We start from the raw sequence: 21,007 nt of genomic DNA, 5'->3' as shown, positions 1-21,007 counted from the left end.
GTATGAAAGACCAGAAGCAGATACATGTGCGTATATTTTTATCTATTAAAGCTCTGCTCAAATGGAAAGAAAATTTTGGCAAGAGAATGCTAAGAATATTTAAATTTTAAAGCTGTGTACAGTATGGAATTTAATCATAAGACAAATCTTATTCTTATTAATAAATATTCTTATTAATACATCTTATAATCAGAATTATCTGTAGAAAAGATGCCTTGGTTATACTATTCTTTCTTAGCTTAATTGATGACACACAAGCAGAAATCTGCTTCGTCTGTTACATTTTTTGCTGCTGCTTTAAAATAATTTTTGAAATCCCGCTAGATACATAAAATGGAAAGAAGCAGAAATTGAAAACTGGTGAAACTATTTCTAGAGAAACTGTGGTAAAGCTGAAAGTAACACACGGTCTCCTTTTGCAGACCGTATTGAACAAAATCTCCAATATATAGGTAAGCAATGCCCTCATTTAACTGGGTGTAACAATGCCACCATGCTGGAAAGGTGGAATGGAGATTAGAAATTTAAAAAATCATTTGGTGGTTTGTTGGGGTTTTTTTTCCCCTCTTAAAAAAAAAAGTTAAGAATTCATTCTGTTGATGTCCTAGGCTATTATTTCTGGTTTCTGGTATATGAACATACTGGGCAGGGCAAAACAAGCTTAGTTGTTTTGCAACCTATACAAAAACATTTTTGCATATGCTTGGGTGCTGGAACAGAATGTTTTAGTTTTTGCAGGTATTGTTTGGAAAATGCTTTCGTTTTGTTAACTCTGGGAAGTTGGGGAATGAAAGTTTGATTTCTGAGATAAGAATTCATAGTTTTTGAAATAATTTTCCAGCAGTCAGTATCTGATGTGTTGCTTCTGATGAATGAAAGACTAGTTATCTTTCAGCACAGAAATTGTACAACCTTGTATGCAGAAGTTAATACAGACTTGGAGAGCAAAGGTAAGAGCCACAAATGCAGCCCCATGACTGATGACTGGGATCTGAAGGATTGACTCAGCTGCCAGTCTGCGATATTCAAAATATTTTGCTGTGTCCTAAGGATTTTTAGCATTATTTCACAGTTTAAATTATGTAGTATAACTGCATCAATTTGTTATGCCTAAATTGTGCCTTAACATGGAGCCTTAGACAAATGTACTCCATCTTTAAATTAGACAGTGAGGGTTAAGAATGCTTTCATATGTGAAATACAAATCTTAAGTCAAAAGGCACTCTTTTGCACTGGGAATCCATCAGATAACAGTCATTGTGACTAAAATAAGGCTGCATTTTCCTTAAGGTGGTTGTACCCCATGTGGTGAATGAGGGCAACATGCAGAAAATGTTGTAATTGTGTCTACTGCTACAACTATGTTTGCAACTGTCCAAACATAGATTCTTCATCTTCAAAAATAAGTTCAGATTGTTCAACATGCGACTCCATTGTCTCGCACAGCTAGTCAAAGTGTTATTTCCCCTTAACATTAAAGAATTCTTTGTCTTCAAACGGTTGTTTGACTCTTCTTGTAAAAGTCATATTTCTATTTGAATGAAGAATATCAAGCTCTGCAGCTAGTGCTTTCAATTTACTATTAAATCTCAGTTAAGTTTAAAATTGCTTTATCGCTACAAAATACAATCCATTGTCTGACCAACATTACTGACATGTTATAAGCTTCACAGGCTGCACTCGTGTGAGAGACTCGTAACTGGAAACCGATTTTGACCGGGAACGCACGGGAGCAGCTGCCGAGCTCCGCTCCCCTCCGCGCTGTGTCTGGGGCCGTAGCGCGGCAGCGTCTCCCACCCCAGGTACCCGCTGCGGGCTGCGGGGGGCCCCTCACCGCCTCCGGGCATCGGCCGCAGCGAGGCAGGGGACGGTGCGGCGGGGGCACTGCTGGTGGTAGCTCCGCGGACTGGTGGGACCGGGCGGAGCTGCTCTCCCCTCCTGTCCCCTCCCTCGGGGCCCGCGGGCGGGCAGGGGCGGCAAGCACAGGGCAAATCATGCTCCCTCTGTTCCCTGAGCCCCCGAGCGCGGTACCGCCTGTGTGTCCCTGGGGTGCTTGTCGCACGCCCGCAGTGTGTCACAGTTGGGTTTCTTGAGAATTGAGGTCTTGCACTACGTTAATTTTTCTGAAAATAAATGCTTGCTATTTTTTTATTTATTATTTACTTGTATTTATTAAACAGTTCATGTAATAAGAGGTACTCCAGCTAGTAAAGAAAGCTCCTTTGTGCTGTAGTAGTCATTAACAGTGCTCTGACATGGTTCAGTGTTTGTTTCAGATCCTGGTTCCTAATATTTTAATATATTACTTTTAACATTTATTTCATACTAACAGTTCAGCGTTAAGAGCCCCATCAGAATGCCCTTCTTCCTTACCTCTGTGAGAAGGGTAACAAGCCTGTTTCCTTGCTTTCATTTCTGGCTAAAGAAGGGATTGGTTTGGGGAAAGAATGTTACCAAACAGACACTCATGTCAGGTATTTTGTTACTATGTATCTTTGGTATGCAACATTAGCTGTCTGATCTGCTGGAGACCTGTCCCAGTACATAGTCCTGCACAGGGACAACATCCATTCAAGATTTTGTTTGTTCCTGTTACTATGTAACAGAAGTGATGCACTATCCAGCTTGGCTCAGCTTGCCAAAGTGACTATTTTTCACATCCTTATCTGGTAGCACAGATTAAATATTATGTTGACAGTTACATGTTGCCTGAGATTGAGGTCCTAATATTCCTGTAAACTAGTTCTGGGTTACTCTTCAAGCTGGCCTACTGTTCTGTGCAATTGAGAAAGTAGTGCCACATACCTGTGGGCTCTCATGATGGTCTTGTTTGCTCTCTGGAGAGTGGCAAGGATCAGTGGAAATGGTGGGAACAGACATTGCAGATGCCATGAGAGCATGAACACACCTATTTGAGATGAGATGGCTTGGACTCTGATGTGACTCAGAAAAATTTCTAACACCATCTAGTTTTGTTTGGAACACATGCTTTGCAGAGCAGCCTTGCTTGCTGAGAACTAACCTTATTGTAGAGAACACGGGAGAGCTTTGTTTTCTAACTTCTTCCTGAGTCAAACTTGGGAAGTGCTATGCCACACCTGAAGGAAGGTCAGGGTCAAATGATCTCATTCTACATAGAAAAGCTCAACAGTGCCATAGTTGGCTTGCCACTTTGGTGTTTCATGAAGTAATACATGGCACTGGTATTGTACGTAAACCCACACCTTAGCTTCTGGATGAAACCCCAAACCACCCAACTTGCTCCAGAGTATGTACAATATGGACTCCTAAGCAGTTCCTCTTACTCGCATCTGCCTTTTACAGGAGTCTAGAAAATGTCCTCACTACAGTATTTGCAGAGAACAGAAACAAATTAAGACTACTTTTAATGAGGGCAAGTGTCAGAGAGCTACATTTTTACTAAGTGGATATAATTTAGCAACTGAGTTAGCATTCTTCTTTGTGAAAACTTCCTCTATAGTTAGTTCCTCACTTACCATCTTTCCAGTAGGAACATAAATACTGAGTCACTTAAAAGGAATGGAAGAGGGTGAATCACCAAGGGCAAGTGATACATTTTCAAGCATCTAATGCTTTGGTTTGCAGGAATTGAATATCAGTCACTGAGGAAGTAATCTGTTCTGAAACACCAAATGAAAAGCCTAAGGAAAGGAGTACTGGAGTAGTCGTGTCACCTTTTTTGACATGACTGGCAAAAAGGGTATAAGCAGCCCATGGTGAGGCAGGCTGTCCCCTGCAGCCCATGAAGGTTAACAAAGGAGCAGTTATTCATGTGCAGTACACGAGGGACCCCACACTGGAGCATGGGGATGGCTGAAGGAGGTTGTGATCCCTTGGGAAGCCCATGCTGGAGCAGGCTCCCAGTAGGACCTGTAGCCCCATGGAGAGAGGAGCCGAGGCTGGAGCAGGTTTGCTGCCAGGGCTTGTGACCCTGTAGGGAAGCCACGCTGGAGCAGCCTGTTCCTGAAGGAGGCACCCCCTGGAAGAGACCCATACTGTTCATGATAAACTAAAGCCCGTGGGAAGGGCTCATACTGGAGAATTTTGTGGACGACTAATGGGGAGGAGGTATTGAAAATTAGAGTGAACTTAATCCCAAGAAGGTGGTTTTAACATTTGGTTTTATTTCCCATTATCCTACTCTGATTTCGTTGGTGATAAATTAAACAGTGACAGTAAATGGTGAGTGATCTCTCCCTGTTCTTATCTCAAGCCATGAGCCTTTCATTATATATTCTCTTCCCTGTCCAGCTGCAGAGGGGAGTGACAGCAGCTTCTGTGGGATATTGGTGTCCAGCCAGGGTCACCCCACCACAAAAGCGTGTGTGGCTGAAAAAACTGGGGTTATGTTTGCAGCAGCATAATTCCAATTCACAGCACAGGCAGTTAGGAGGAAATAAAGGAAGTTTCTCACTCTCTGTCATTAATTAATTTTCTATATAAAGAAAAAGAAAAAAATTAACAATTTTTTTTATTATTTTTAACAATGCATATAGTGCACCTGTCATCAAGTATTTTTAGGTACACAAACAATGGAAATTTAAAAACAGATAAAATAATGACTCCAACTGGACAAACTTAACAAATAATAATGAAGAAACTCTTCATGTTTCAAATGTGTCAAACAGATCTTAGAAGTGTAAATACAATTAAAATTAACAGCACTAAAGCTATTTAGTAAGTGTTAAGCTAAAGCTATACAATCATTTCTCCCCCCTCCCCCTCCGAGTATGAGCATACTTGTTCAATTCAGCCTTAATAGCACCTTGGTACCAGTTGCTGAATGGTTCCCAATTATTATATACCAACACCAGTTGTCAAAGATACTTTTTTTTTTTTAAGTAATATGTAAAAGGCATTTTTCTGCCCAGCAGTTTTTTAGGTAAAACATACAATAAACAGAAAGAAGTACTTGTTATTCATGTACATAAATGTTAGTTTCTCTGTTATCTGTACTGTAAGAAATTCTTCAGTATGGTTGGCAACTGGAGTTGCGGGACAAGATGCAGTCTAGCTCTTCCTATGTAGTTTCGGATACATAATCGGCAGAGCTGACAAAGAGAAGATGGTGTGGCTGCAAACAGAAAAGAAAGGATATAAAAATACAGCTGTGAAGGCCAGTACTTATTTTACAACAGTCTTGCACAATAATGGGATTTCTAAAAAAAGTCCACATTTTGCAGATTTGTCCTTTTCCTTCATGGCCTTTTTGCCTTCAAAGATAAATACTGGGACTGCCGAAGCTTTATTTATAATCAGGCAAACACTCAAAAAAGCAAGGTCAGGTCAGCAAATCTGTGTTTTAAAATTAAAAACCTGTTCCCAGAAAATATGTTAACATGTCAGCAACTTTGGAAATTGCATTTGTTTATATATTTTTATTCACACAGCAGGTGAAATACATGCTACAGCACTACAAGATGCACTGCCAACGCATCATCACAACACAAATAAGTAGGGAAAATGCCCCAAGATCCTGGACCATGTTTATTGCACTTACTAGCTCATGATCATGCCTTTGTCCCTCTAAGCCCCCACTCCCTCAAGATGAACACATTGCTGTGTTTCCCTGGGAAATAAACCTACATGCATTCCATGTCAATTCATTTTCATTTTTGACGTTTGTTGTGGCTTTTAAAAATCCTCCTGACCTTGATAATTTTGTGATAACCAAATGTTTTTAGAGCTTTTTTCCTTTTTAACAGTATTCAGACTAAAGAAAATCATTAATCAGTGCTACCTCTAAAGACATGTCCGCAGTTACTGCAATAGTTCCTCTGCTTATATCCCACCTTTTAACTTATATTTATGCTGCACATAGGTCAGTCTGAACAAATCCAATTACCTTTGGGATATTCTCTCTCTCTCTCTAAGGCAACAGGCCTCAAGAGTATTAAGGGACTCTAAAGTGCCAGCACCTACTTTTCAGGTATTAATAAAACATCAAAGAAAATGTACAAAATGAAACTTTTTGCCTACAATCAAAATAAACTGCTTTACATGCACTTAAAAATACCTTTTTAAAATTATTGGGACAGCTGGTCAAGACTAACTATATTTTTCATCTGAAATTGAAATTTTCTGTTTCTTTTTAACAAGGTCTGTAACAGCCAATAGAAATGTAGCTTTAATGTATCATTTAATGTATAATTGTGTAAACACCTAGTAAACGTAAGAAGATACTTTTCTGGCTTGTAAAAATTTGGATGCTGCTGGGTCAACAGGCTCTGTCCTGAGACTAAATATTACTGGGTATTTTCATAGTCAGAAAGGAATTTACATGATTATTTCATGAAGTGCAGCATTAGCTTCTGTAACATGGGTTGTTCAGGCTGTTGGGGTTTTTTTTTTCGGGGGGGGGGGGGATATTGTTTTTAAGAATACAAATCACAGTTGCAAAAAGACACGTCAATCTTACCTTCATGGAGGAGCAGCACTCTCTCCACTAAACTGCTTGGAGCAGCTAAATCGACAGGCCTCTCAAAATCTGTGTTTTTGGCATTTATATCTGCCCCAAATTCGAGGAGTAAGTTTACAATCTCTGTACTAGAATGCTGGGCAGCAGCATGGAGTGGGGTTTCCAAATGCTTTCCTTTCTGCACATTGGCACCTGGTGGGCAGATGCACATAAGGAGATGTAAGAAGAGATTAATTAAAACTGTAATTGAGTGAAGATGGTATTTACAAAACAAACAAAATAAACACCCACTGTGCTAGAACCCCGCAGTGAAGTTAGCCACCTCATTAATTTTGTTACATAGCAATGTAGATAATCATATCAGTGGATTGTTTTGAACCCGTACACTTATCCTAGGTTTTATTACTTACGCACAACTAGGTTTCAAAGGAAAATACTTCACAAAAGTAAAATAAAAATCAGATTAGGTCATGTGGACATCGTTGTTGCCCTAATTATAAAAAAGTACATTTTGTACATGTTTAAGAATATTTGCAGTACAAAAAGTATACTTTCCTTATTTAAGTCTACAAAAATGATCACTAAACTGTAGTATTTATATCTTTGCAAGTATACCAACTCAGCAAGGAATGTAACATGGATGCTTTACAGTTTTTCATGTGTTGAAGTTGGCAAAGGGTTTGCAATAGATTCTTATCTCATTCAACCATTATCAAGGATTTTTCTATAAAGGACTTAATTTTAATTGAGTCAAGAAAGCCAATAGGGAAAAAAACCCCACACCATTCATTCTCCTAATCCACGAAATTGCAATTATTACACTTTTGTATTAATAAGGAATGGCTAACTTATATTAAATTAGAATGGACTAAATTCTTTTGCAATAATGCACTCATATTCAAGAAAAAAAAAAGTCTATATAAGAATTAAATAAAACTAGCCAGTATGAAAGAATTTCCTTTATAGGCAAGATGTTAATCACCTAAAATTGAGGTTGGCTGAACAGCTTTCTAGACTATTCTAGAAGAAAAACCCAAACTTCTTAAGAGAGATTTACTAATCTTCTGAGACCAAATATTGCCTTCTGTACCAACTTTTCTCCCTTAATCAATACTTTTTACCTTTTTAATTCCCATTTGGGTAAAATAATAATATCACAGGCCGGGCAATTAGAATTGAAGCCTGAATAACCCACTGTCCTCAGTATCAACAATTTGGAAACAATTCTACTGTATTATTCTCTTACCTATTTCACTGTCTATTTGCTTTTCAACTTCCAATACATCCTTACAAATTGATTAAATGAGAAAAAATTCAGACTCACATAAGTGGTTTACTTATATTGCAGTTTACATACTCTTCTAATTCAGGCCACTAATGAGTGTAGAATATGTCCTTCTGTTACTGTTTTTAATGTATGGTAGTATTTGAATTCCAAACACGCTAATTATACCTCTGTGGTTCTTAAATATAAAAAATCGTGACACAGGACAGTTAAACACAGAAGGAGACTTTATGACTTTATGACACAAAAATAACTTTATGAGAGACAATTTAACTGCTTGCCTAAGTTTTAAATAACCTGCAGTTAACTAGGAAAGCAATTCCAATGCAATGATGGCAAGTCTGCAATTATTCATATATATATTTGCATGCATTGTGCTGCAGGACACAAAAGCCTTTTGTGTTGTTACCTGAAACACAGCAGCTGATCCTTTAGCTATGCTAGTTGTATTCCTGCACTTGTGCTGAAATAGAGTTAGCCTCCAACATCTGTTCCCCATTGATGAAATAAATAATGTGAAATTTGTGATCAGATGCCTTTTACCTTACTTCTCTCTGCAACTCGGTCTCTATGTCTTGTAAAAAGATCTATTAAAACGTGCTGAAAAATGAAAAATGGTGGGACTACATTGCTAAAAAAGTTCTGCTGAAAGCTCAAACATTACTGTAAAAGCTTCTTTTCTCAAAAGCCAATTTTTAACCTTTGTTTTTCGTACAGAAAATGAACACCTACAAAGCTGTAAGTAGTGGATGCTAAAAATTTGCATCTACTAGAACATCTGTTCTTATTGATCATACTTCCTTTTTCCCTAATATGCTTGCTATGCCACAAAAACGATGAAAGACCTAGTAACTTATCGTAAGCAAACATGCAGCACAGAATAAACTTCACAGTACAGCCCTGCAAGCAAGGGTTCTAGTTTCACTGATGGAACACAGCTCACTTCAAAACCTTATTTCACAAACTAGTAATACTTCTATTTAAAACATTACATACCTGCATAAAGAAGCTTTCGAATACAATGGATCTGCTGTGAAACACAGGCTACATACAGAGGTGTTCCTAAATGAGGAAGATCTTGGTCAACATCTATACCTGAGGATATCAGTACCTCCAGACATTCACTGTGACCTGTCAGTACAAAGCATGACACAGTTTGCTCAACTTCAGTAAGCTGTCTCATAGACAAAACAAGACACATTTCTTAACAACGCCACTGAGACATTTGTCAACTACTCCACATTTATTCAGCAGGTAATTTCTTACCTCTACTGGCTGCTTCATGCATTGGTGATGGAAGGCAGGACTCCCACTGAGCTTTGGCACCATACTCTAACAGGAGCTCAGCACATGCCGCACTGCCTCTCGAACATGCATTAAATAAAGGTGTCACTCCATCAATTGTTGTAGCATTTACCTAGAACATGTAAAATCTATTTCAGAACAGAACTGAAAGAAAGGTAAAGTTTTGAAAAGGCTATAGTTAGAAATTGCATTAAAATAACAAAACAAAACAAAAATGGATAGAATTAAGGTTGCTTAACTGATCAGTCCCTGTGCTACTGTATTCCTCCCACCACACCCCTCAGCTGAAATTAGTTTACTATTATTCTGGTTAAGATACGTTGAATAAACCAAAACACACCTGGAATAACAAAGAGCACACATTAACACCTGACCAGTAAATAATTTTTGAAAGTCATTGCACTTATTTTGTTTAATTGATGTTGAAAATGTACACTGGGTGTAGTAACACGTTAATGGGGGCCTTCTCTCCACAGCTCTGTCAAGAATGCAAACTCCATGCTAAATGTGAGATTTGCCATTTTCTTTTGTGGTTTTAACCTCCTGGTTGAAGAGACATTTCACAGGGTGGAAACAAAGCTGATAGTACAGGCTTGCTGATTTAATACCAACCTCATCACCCCACTGGTTAACCAAATATTCCCAGTGTGAGAGAGTGAGGAGAGAAACTAGGCAAACTTGTGAGGGCTAATCATACTAAAAGAGGGAGCACAGGTATTAGGAGGACTCCTTCCAGCGTTCTGGCATATCCTCTTCCACACAACACCCAAACCCACCAAACCAATTAGAAGTACTAAAAAAATTCAGATAGAAAAATGGTATTTGTTCTTATAGATTTGTCCATAGGATCTCTAGGTTTGTGTCTTTAGAATCCTTGTGCTAGCTGAGGTGAAGAGGAATTGGGTTTGGAAACATCTATGTATGTTTTCTCTTTTTCGTCTTCTGTAATAACAAATATAATCTACATGGTTCTCAAAACTGAATTTTAAGGACAATAAATATTTCCATCACAAAGATCAGAGATTTGGTAAACTATGCATATGAACTGCAGTGTCAGCAGAGATTGTAGGAAAGTGGTCTCTGAGGTCCCATAAAGTTTTGGGATAACAGAAAGACAGCCTGTGTCACGAGCACAGAAAAGATCCTGTGCCTTCTTGTACTCAGACCAAAGAACTGTAAGAGCACACAAGTGCAGTGTGACAAAAAGACATTCTGGAGACTAAAAGATTAAAAGAGCAACCTTCTGGAAGCCACTCAAAGACAGAAGAAACCAGAAGAGGAGAGGGATGCATACCATAGTTACAACAGAAACAATGTAATGAAATTCAAAGAAATAAGGCTGGTGACATACTGCTAGCAGATTCTCTCCAGTTCGTTACTTGTCTTAGTGTCTGCCCATCGCTTTCCTTTGCTGGCTTTCAGATGGCAGTTTATTGTAATTAAATGAGATCAATGCAATCAATAGGATGAGCAGAGAGAAATACCAATTAAAATAAAATACAATCACGGAATATATCCTTCTCAGTTAAACCAAGGTTAGCACTGGACTCCACATACAAAATCAAACCACTTACATTTGCTCCTGCTTCAAGAAGGATTCTTGCACATCCTACATGATCTCCCAGGCAGGCTTCATGAAGTGGTGTTACTTGGTCTATTGTTAGTGTGTCAACATTGTACCCCTACACAGGACACAAATGGCATATGAAGATCATAAAACAGCTGTTCTTGTTCAAATTAATTGTTTACAATAATTAGGTTTAAAACTTTACTTGCAATAAATAAATCTTCAGTGAACACAAAAAGGATCACTGTGGGGACAGTGAAACCCTGGAGCAGGGGTTCAGAGAGGTTGGTGCATCTCCACTAATGGTGATCTTTAAAACTCAACAGGTCCCTAAGTCTAAACTGCCCTGTGAGTCTATGATTCTGCAACTTAAGGTCTGAACTATCTAAAGCCATGAATTTAGCAAGGAAATTATGTTTGGGACTGATAAAATCACCACGCCCTTGAAATTTTCTGCAGTAGATGTTTGATTCTTAAGAACTAATAGTTGTATCTATTGGCTTTTATCAAATGCATTCCATAGTATAATTTTTTAGTATTGTAGTAGATAATATGACAATACTGTAATAGCATAAGTATAGTGGTTCACATTCCCTTCCTTTGTATTAAAAAAATATATATATTTTTTTTAAGTCACAGCTGTGCAGAACCCAGAATGGTTCAGTGATTCTTCCCCTCAGCAAGTATCTTCCTGACCAGCTCTATTTACCTGAGGACTTAACGCAGTAGAACTGCATTAACTTATACCACACAAGAGGGGAAGATTGATATGAATTTAGACACAGCTTTGCTAAGTTTTTTTTTTAGGGGAGAGAGAAGTTTTAAAACATATAGAGAAAATATTTTAAATATGAACTTGTATCTTATTATATAAAAAAATTCTTAAATAAGTATTGCTCTGCAAAATTCAAGTGAACAAAGCAAAGGAAAGCATACTAAGCCTGCATTAATAATCTGAGAGACTAAGCAACATTCAAAATGAAAGCAATTTTAAGAACATGGCCTTCACCTGTGACAATAAAGTCTTTAGAGAAAGAAGACGTCCTTGACTGGCTGCCTCATGCAGAGGTGAGCGATCTGCCCAAGAACCTATATGACAACAACATTTATTAAGTAAACCATATGAATTAAGAAGATTTTGAAATGCATAGAGCAAAGCAAAAAACATAATGCATAGAATGAAGACAACTGTCCAATGAAATTATTTTTTCCTCTTTAGAGACTCTAATTCAAATGATTAGTTTCTAGACAATAAAAAATGATCTATTATTAACAGTAAACACCTCTAATAAATGATTATGTGTTGCAGACAACAAAATATTTAGATACTGATTTCATTAATCTGATTTATAAATCCATCAACTACCATGTTTCCCATCTCTCACTTCTATTTTTGTTCCTTTAAAAAATTAATATAATTTATTTTTGCAGCTGGCATATAGAAATTTATAGACTTTAGCAAACTGATACTTGGACCTAAACTAGACATAAACTTTCCTAAAAAGTCCTGAAAAGGCTGATGCATATGAAAATCAATACTGAAATCCTCATGTATGAGATTATTCTGCAGCTACTACACAATTGCAAGGAAAGAAGTACAGTGAGAATCACTCTAAAAAATGGCTATAGTAGAAATGAGTCCTAAGTCCCCGTTCCAATTGGCTATTAGAACTAAAAAGTCAGATATGCTTAATGTAAAGATTTGGCATTTATTTTCATTTTCTTATCACCCACAAAAAAGAAGGAGGGGAGGAGGGAAGTCAGAAACCCAACAACAACCCCACCTTACCCACACATACCCGCCTTTAACTCCCAACCCAGGTCCCAGGGTCATCCCATGGTTCCTGGTGAAGAACCTGTCCTTTCCTCTAGAAGATGGGCCACTGACAGGTCCCTTCTAGACAGACACGGTTGCAGGCCCAGCTGATACCAATTTATTGTGTGAATGTTGCAGATCAGATTTTGAGAGATTATGCAAGGAAGAACCATCTTCAAAATATATTATGAATTACCAGTATTTATTCCTGTGAGAAGAAAATCACTGGAACTCTAAAAATGCTAATGCAATCACTCATGTGAGATATATCAATCCCCAAAAAATCCCTGCACAAAGGTAAGAGAATTAGCTAAGTAAAATGAATTGGTAACAACAGCAGATAGATCTCTAATGTGTAAAGGTGTTTGACTTTGTCTGTTGCAATGGACTAGGTCTGCCTGCAAAGCCAGCTACTGCAATTTGGTGACAAGGTGATCAATTTTAAATGAGGAGGCTATTGCTCAACCACTGGCAATCATGCCTCTAAGCTCTAAGGTAACTATTCACTAGAAATACACCATTTCCATTTCCTTTTGGACCCCTTCTGTCCACTGGCCTGTTTCAGAAAGGACACTTTTGGTTCCAATAAACAGCTCCCTCAAATGACAGAAAAGATTAAAACTGCTCAACCTGAAAAGAAATTGGGGCACAGTAAAGCCTGTGAAATAGTGCACAATATGGAAATTGAGATAAAACCTCAGCTTTCCTAGAGGTGTTAATGAATGAAACTAAAACTTACTCAGATGTAAGACTGTATCTCCTCACAGAACATATAACTACAGTGTGTAACTCAGCACTACTAGATGCTATTCAGATCAAAAAATATAGCAAAAGCACTGCTGGGTATTAAAATTATCCTAAAACCATATAAAGCTGATTACAGATGTTAAAAAATGCAGCAAATTAAAGCTTTGTAAACTTGATCTTAAAAATGCATGGAGATTTCTATTCTGTCAGAGTATCCAGTACTGTGAGGGTCCTTCCCACGCAAGATCCGGCTTCCAGTACTCCCAAAATTATTTGCATTAAACTCTGATGTTATTCCCTATACTTTTTACTTAAGGTTTACTAAATGTGATATTTTGCAATTCTTACTGTTAGTCAGAATAACAGCTAAAAAAAAATGTAAGTAAAAGTGACTGGGATTTTAAGGGTATTATACCACAAAACCTGACCTCAGAAATGTGAAAGTGACCCCATTTTACCAACACATCAGTATTTTCTCTGTCATCCCAATAAGCTAAAATATATTAATCCTACTGTAGGCTAGTTGTGTGCAATCACTATGAGAATTTTGACCAATGTCTTCCTTCTTAGCAGTATGTGAACCAGCACTCAAGTCGGTTTAATTCCACTTAATTAGATCCATTAAGTTCTCTTGCTGGCAGATGATAGCTGTATTTGTGTTTGAAATTTTGTCACCCTATCTCTATAGATGAGAACTTCTCTCTTGACAGTTTATCCTACTCCTAAATTAACAGGCAAAAAAAGGACACTTTATTATAAAGAAAAACATCTAATGAAATTGCAAGTGTCATGAGGTTTTTATGCCCATAAATACTCTACAGTTTTGTAGCTGTTTGCAACTCTAAACAGAACAAATGTGCAGGTATGATCTGAAAGCAAAGTGTTTTCCACCTTTCTTCCCTTTACCTCCTTCCCTCTTGGATTGCTCAGAAGAATGTCTGTTAATGTCATTACTCTAGTGACATTTGAGATCAATCAAGTGACACCAGATACCACTGTGAGCTCTAGTTTGCACCTAGGCCCACTTTATAGCCTTGTCTTCATGTAGAGACATCCGCCAGCTAGCTGTTTCTGCTAAATCCATTAAATACAAAAGGCCTATATCATCTCTACTGGAAATAAAATCTACAACCAAAACACTACAGAAATATTTTGTGCAAACCCAGCTTGGAAAAAAAAGCCTCACATTCCACCTGATTTATCAATAAACAGTAATTCATCATTAAATACCACAGGAACAAGAATATGTGCAAAATAAATACGCATCATAAACAAACATCAAAGGTGTCTTAAATTTTTGTCTAGATTGCTGCCTCTTGCTAACCTACAAACTTGCTATGTCTCTCACTTAGAAAGCATTAACGAGAACATAAACAAGGACAGTTTTTCATTCATTGTTGTCTGTAACAGCAGCCTTGGCAAACATGATCTATTCCAAAACTGTTAATGCATTAATTCCCTACTGAAGTTGTCTCTGACATGCTGACTACAAAGTATCTCTAACTATATATAGACAGAAGTCACATTAGTCCCAAGCCCTCTGGTGTACAGTTTACCAGGAAGGGCAGCCTACATTGCTTTGTAAACACTAACAAGAAAGAATAAATACATTCACTGTGTTAACAGGTGACGTTAAAAACAAATAAATTACAAAGTATCATACAATACCTAAGTCTCCATCTCCCCATGGCACTTCCAGCCAATTGCAATTATAAATCCTACTCATTTCTTTCAATCTGGAAAATAAAAAAACAAACATCTGTTCTTGCTAGTTGGGCCTGTTCACTCCAGCTATGTTTGGAAGGAGATCAGCAGCTCTCTGTAACACGAACTTGCACCCTTCAGTAAACACAGCTTTAAAGATATGCGCATAAACAAGTTGCCGGTTACTTTTCTTATGCTGAAGGACTGCAGCCCTTTTTATTTATTTTCACATTTCATTTTGTAATATAACAACTTCTCACAGTGCATTTGCCTTCCAAGACAGACGGACTGGAATTTCAACACAAGAGAAACTTTCAGTGAAATCAAGAGAACCTTGAGGTGAATGAGAACTGCAGGACAAACTCCTTCCTTTTAACCTCGTGCAATGAGATACATAGTTTTGTATCCTCAAATATCAGGCCTAGTACACAAATTTGTAAGGGAAGATGCCAAATGTTCATGCTATTTTACTACTTACTCATAACATACTTAGAAAAGGAACATATCCCAAATGCTATTTAATTTCTATGCTGAACTGTGTTTTTCTTTTAGCAGCTCACTATTGCCTCAGTCATTTTCTAAACGATTCTTTGGTTGTTACATTGGGGGTCTGATAACCATTCACAGCAGTGAAAATCCCCCAAAATGGGGATTTTTAATTCTGACTTTGATCCATTTATAAGTAATTAATATTCTTTTCTTCATGTTTTCCCACAGACTTCATTTCTTTACATCTGCCTGCTATTATTTGTCATTCCTGTAGTTATGATCATAATAGTAAAATACTAAGTAGAAATACATTTTTGTAGAAGTCCTTCACTCCATTCATCATGTCCTTTTTGGTTTTATTGCTAAAAGTTTGTGTAGTCTTAAACAAGCAAACAAAAAAAAACCAAAGCAAAGCAAATCCCACCCCAGTATAAAAGGCATATTAAAAAAAATTAAAAATGGGATTTTTGGAGGAAGGAAGACTCGAAATGAGTGAAAGGCTCCTCCCTCACTTGAGTGGGAGAAGATTCATGCCAAAGCTCATCATTTCAGAAAAATACTGCATAAAGGTAAATAGACGTTGTCCCAGCCCTCAGAAAAAGCAGTATCATCAGAGAAAAACTGAAAATAGAATCCTGACACAGTCCTTTACTGGGAGATGAGAAACACAAACTATCCTGGAAGTGTTGTAGCTAATATTCATTTCTGCAAATCCAACAAATGTTATGCATAAGTTCATCACTGCTCCCTTTTATTCCTTAGGATATATTTTGAGTCTTCCAGTTTGTGGCAACTGAAGCAACAGGATCAATAACTAGAACAGAAAAACTCTAACATTATAGTTCCACCATCAGTGGTTTCATTTCAGTTATTAAAGCTGCCTGATATTTTATATATGGAATTAAGTTCTAACAGATTTTTAGTGCAGAACTAAAACATTACCCATTTCTCTAACGTCCAAGCAGGATAAAGAAGCGTGTCAACTACTTAATTGATATTTGATGTTAAAAACAGTTCTAAAGAATCTTAAGTCAAGGATTTAAAAGTTAAGAAATGCATCTTTGGTGCTTAAATACTGTGATTAAATATAAACAGTAAAACAAGCCACTTCTATTTAACAAATGAAATTCCAGCAATCAACATTGAAGAACTCCAAAAGAATCACAATTTAGTCTAGAGAAGATTAAAACTTTTCTAAGGGAGAAGATACACTTCAAGTGGCATTGAAATACTTCATTTCAATATTTAAAAAAATCTTTGTTTTCATTTGACTACAAACTATATAACAATAAATAAATATATACATATAATATACACATGCAAAAAAACCCAACCCAACCTTTATTAGTTCAAACCAATTTCTTTCCATTGTTTCTTATTATGTAGACTTTCAAAATGCAGGGATTTCATTCCAAATGCAAGGGCCAATTATATCCTACTCTTGAAAACCGTATAAACCATGTCTATCTTCCTACACAGTTCTGCTTGTGGTGCACCCATATTATATGACCACAAAGTAGTTTTGCCATTCCACTGTTTAGTCAATGAGCATTCCAACTATATTTTACCTCCATACCCAATAGGATCTCTTGCTCTTTGAGACATGCTATCCAAATTATAAACTGACTATAACATTGTTAACTTTATGTTGCATTTTAATGGTATTCTCTCAATAACAAAGAATACTTCAAAACAATTGCTGACTCTATCTTCATACCATCATCCATTCCTGCTATCTTATAACTAAGGAACCAAAAGACAGAGAGTTTTAATGTTAAAATTGTAAGACCAATTTAATAGCTTATTTTTGTCAGAGTAGTTAGGCCTTAGAGTGTACACTGAAAGCATAGTTTAATTATGGTTATGAGACCTTTGAGCTTCTGAAATTTCAGCCTTAGATAATAATAACCATGATCAGTCAAGAAACTTTCAGGTTAGGTGATTGGTCTTAAAACACACAGGTGCCACAGCGAAGACAAGAATAGAATTTGCTTTTAAGGACATTAAAATGTTAACCCTTTTTCCCTACCATTCACTACAGGCCTTCTAAACTTTACAACTTACAGGAAAATATAGTGTGCATTTTTTCTGAGTATAAAGTGATTGCATCCTCAGCACATCACCCATCTTGCACCCAAAGAAAGAAGGGGCTTTGTGGAAAAGTACAGCATGTGACTGTGTTGTCAAATACTGAGGGTGACTGAGCATTGGAATAGGCTGCCCAGAGAGGTTTGTGGATTCTCCTTCCCTGGAGATACTCAACAACTTTCTGAACGCAATCCAGAGTAACGTGCTGTAGATGACCCTGCTTGAGCAGGGATGTTGGACTAGATGATCTCTGTTGGTCCCTTCCAGCCTCAACCATTCTATGATTCCGGGATAATGTATCAGAAGGTCAAATCAGTGTGGCACAGGCAGTGTGACTTTTAACAATCCCTAAATTTTGAGTGCTTTGGCATTGCAATTTAACATACTTTTCACACAGAGACATGAGTCACTAAACTGTATTAAAAATTCTAAAAAATCACAGCAGCAGTATCCAAATATAGCTCACTTGGTTCCTGACAGAAGCAACATTATCCTACGTGAAGGCACTGGCAATGATGATGGCAGCTGTGCCAGGCTTTGCACACACAGAAGGAAGTTGTCAACCCCTTCTCTCATCACAAGAAAGCGTAGCCACAACTCCCCTGGTCCGTTGCTCATGAACAGTTTGATTTTGCCATCTTCTTGAAGGCTCAACAACTGGATGGATAATTTTCTAGCTGAAAGTAGCTCACAAGGTCTATGTGCAGAGGTAAAGTGACAAGTACAAAATCACATCAACCTTTAAATCCAGTGATCTGGATCCACATCAGGTTTGATTTGAGTACATGGAGCAGGTGGTAGGACTCTTAGGTTGTTATTATTTCCTTTAACAAGCCACAAAAACAAAGTAAGGGTTTTTAAGTAGCCTTCCCAAATAGAAAGTGACAGAAAAGGCATATGAGCATCCTGAGCTGAGTCCAGATTCTGGAGAACTTCTGCCTGGAATAATTTTGCTCATCAAATGCAGTCTCAGCCTTAATCCAGACTGCAAGCAATATTCCCCTAGCCGTGCTCAAAATTCTTAGTATTTCCCAGCCTGCTGGACAGTGAATGCAGCACATGACCTAAACCCTAGCCCTAAAAGCAGAATCCAGCTGGGCAACAAACCTGGGCCTAGTGCGTTGACTTTTGCCACATGCAGGAGGCTTTGGTAAACTAGCCCGGCTCTGGACCCTCAAGCCAGCAGCCTGAAGACCTTTCCCTAGCATGACTCTGTCTTTTCACCCCTCTACCAAATCTTATCATGAAATATCCCACCTCCTGCATCACTTTTAGTCCATTTTCCAATCTGCGTATTTAATTACATGATACATTGCAGTATGACTTTGCTCTGACACAAATTGGGCTGAAGAATAAAGTCAGGTTTAGATACCTCCATGGATGGGAACAGAGAGGGAAGAACAAAGCTTCCTTCAGATTTGATATTAGATATACTTGCTATTCAAGTGAACAGCAACAACCAGAAGCCTCAACTGCAACACAAGCCTCTCAGTACTTCAAAGATGTCCATCAATAAATATATATACGCCCAGCTTGGAAATCACAAAGAGGTTGTAAGTAGCTGCACTGAGTTGAGACTGATTCTTCAGAAAAAATTACTTTCCATATTTTACTGTGATTTTCAAAATTTCAAAACTTGAATTTGGCTATTTCTTCATAAGAATGGCAAAAGAGGCTAACCCTGAACCGTATTGAGGAGGACTAGTGCTAACATTGATAAACTTGTGTATTTCTTTTCTGTCCAAGGAAGAATGTCCTAGTTTTTTCAGAAACCACTGACCTAACTAGCTGAAATGTTAAGAAACAGAAATTGCCATAGATCAGGAAATCTGCAACAGCAAACAGTGTGAGGGCAAAAGATACACTGCATATTAAAATATTCAAACAGCTACTTGTGAAGCTATGGTAACTGTTGCTTAAGTTCTTGAATTTTGCTTAATTCTAAAACTGGCAGTGCTGGAAACTAGCAAAGGTATTTTAAGAATACCTCTGACTCCTGCAGCATACAGCTATGGTTTACGTGGTAAATTCATAAATATTTTTATGTACAATATATCAAATCTCCCTTTTCTTGACTATTTTGACATCTCCAGGTTTTAATTTGACATTTTATTATCATGGGTTTCTTTCTTTTTTTTCTTCAATCTAAGCCTTATGATAAGATCAATGTAAACTGGAATTATGGTGACTTATATGAATAATTATGATTAAAACATTCCTATTACTCTTGCAATTGCTCATGGCCTCCTTTTACACGTTTGTGTTATGAAAAATATAAGAAAATATGACACAGACAATCGCAGTCCAACACACTTCTTTTATAACAGTGTTTGTTCCTCATGGCTGAAAACGTGTCCAGCAACTTAAATGCCTCCTAAGTACTTCTATATGCAAACCTTTACAGTTTTATCTTTGGTTTTAGTATCCTAGCAAATTACAAGTTCTGTCACCTGTAGTTCCTCCATTGTCTCCTATTTCAGCTACCCATACACTTTACATATAAAGTTATATGTAAAGTTTACTCCTCCCCCATCCTTTCCTTCCCCGGTTACTTGCTGTAAACAATTACCCCTCAGTATCCAGTTACCTTGTGACAGGACAGCAAAAGTCAAGCCTTAAACACTTGCATAAAACAAATAGGGCAGATAAACAAGAAAAGGTATTTTAGATCAGCTGATAAGAGCACAGAACAGACTAAAATAGCTTCAGCACCCTTGTGTTAACCCATGCAAGACAATATCGTGCCACTAACATAAGCATGCATTTATATTACAGCTAAGAAAATAAAAGCCAAGAAACAGTTTAGAGCTAGAATATCACAAATTGGGTCACCTTAGCATATTTCAGTACACGGTGCTGAAATGGCTGCTATACTAACCTTGGCTGGTCAGAATACCCCAGCTAGCTTTTCGTTTCGCAGGACACTCCCCTATACATTCTAGACGTCTTTTGGGGAGATTCTGGCTCCTCTGAACAGCAGTGCTTGTTGTCATTATTTGTTTCTCGAGGAAAGCCTGTCTGTCATTGGTGAAGGTACTCTGGTCTGACGAACACTGCCAAAGGGATTTCTACTACTTCTTTTCCTCCTTTCGGTTTTTCACAAAGGATCTTGCTGTACTTACTGTAGAATGGCTACAACACTGAAATCCATTCAGTAACATTTACTAGCTTGGACTAGTGAGTACGTAGTGGGGGAAGGGAAGGACTGCTCTAGCATTTTCTATTTTTAAAACGGAGAAAGAATCAGCTTAGCTACAGCATGAGTCTTAACTATTTACATAATTTAAATGGAAAGAAGGTGTTAATTTTTTAACAATATTACCCCAAAAAAGAAACAAATACTTAAAGCATAAGTATTCAATGCTTTGTTGTTTAAATAAGCAACCTAAACCAGAAAAACTAAAGCTGCATTCTCAGTAATCCTTTAGTAATAGAAACAATAAATATTAGTGCATCAAGCTTTACAATTTGCAGTCTAGAGAGATTCTGGAGTTCAGAAGAATCCATGAAACTATGAAGCAGTTCCAATTTTTTTTTTGTTTGTTTGTTTGTTTTGTAGGTTTGTTG

General features: G+C 37.5%; 1 protein-coding gene and 1 long non-coding RNA gene across 7 annotated transcripts in view; both read right to left on the bottom strand.

The window, feature by feature from the left end:
* Positions 1 to 21: 21 nt before the first annotated feature.
* LOC133222599 (uncharacterized) lies at positions 22 to 538 on the bottom strand. The gene is made up of 2 exons (XR_009728321.1): positions 435 to 538; positions 22 to 392 (listed from the first exon to the last, which is right to left on the bottom strand). It is a non-coding gene; the product is annotated as an uncharacterized LOC133222599 (long non-coding RNA).
* A 3,936-nt stretch (positions 539 to 4,474) lies between these two features.
* Positions 4,475 to 21,007, bottom strand: part of ASB5 (ankyrin repeat and SOCS box containing 5) — a 40,651-nt gene continuing 24,118 nt past the window's right edge. For 3 of the 6 annotated variants that reach the window (XM_061372314.1, XM_061372322.1, XM_061372332.1), the window contains exons 3-8: positions 11,606 to 11,685; positions 10,604 to 10,711; positions 8,991 to 9,141; positions 8,721 to 8,855; positions 6,440 to 6,631; positions 4,475 to 5,095 (exon numbers count right to left, since the gene is read on the bottom strand). In XM_061372314.1, the coding sequence (XP_061228298.1) occupies positions 4,968 to 5,095; positions 6,440 to 6,631; positions 8,721 to 8,855; positions 8,991 to 9,141; positions 10,604 to 10,711; positions 11,606 to 11,685 (794 nt within the window). In that variant the 3' untranslated portion in view covers positions 4,475 to 4,967. Of the gene's footprint in view, positions 5,096 to 6,439; positions 6,632 to 8,720; positions 8,856 to 8,990; positions 9,142 to 10,603; positions 10,712 to 11,605; positions 11,686 to 14,827; positions 14,896 to 20,318; positions 20,603 to 21,007 lie in introns of those variants that run through there. The other 3 variants (XM_061372357.1, XM_061372351.1, XM_061372342.1) reach the window with 3 other exon arrangements.

The sequence above is a fragment of the Neopsephotus bourkii genome, unplaced genomic scaffold, assembly GCF_033783945.1.
Source record: "Neopsephotus bourkii isolate Nb327-2 ecotype Australia unplaced genomic scaffold, CSIRO-AGI_Nbou_v1 NB_168, whole genome shotgun sequence".
NCBI lineage: Eukaryota > Metazoa > Chordata > Aves > Psittaciformes > Psittacidae > Neopsephotus > Neopsephotus bourkii.
This window is presented reverse-complemented; position numbering and strand designations above follow the sequence as displayed.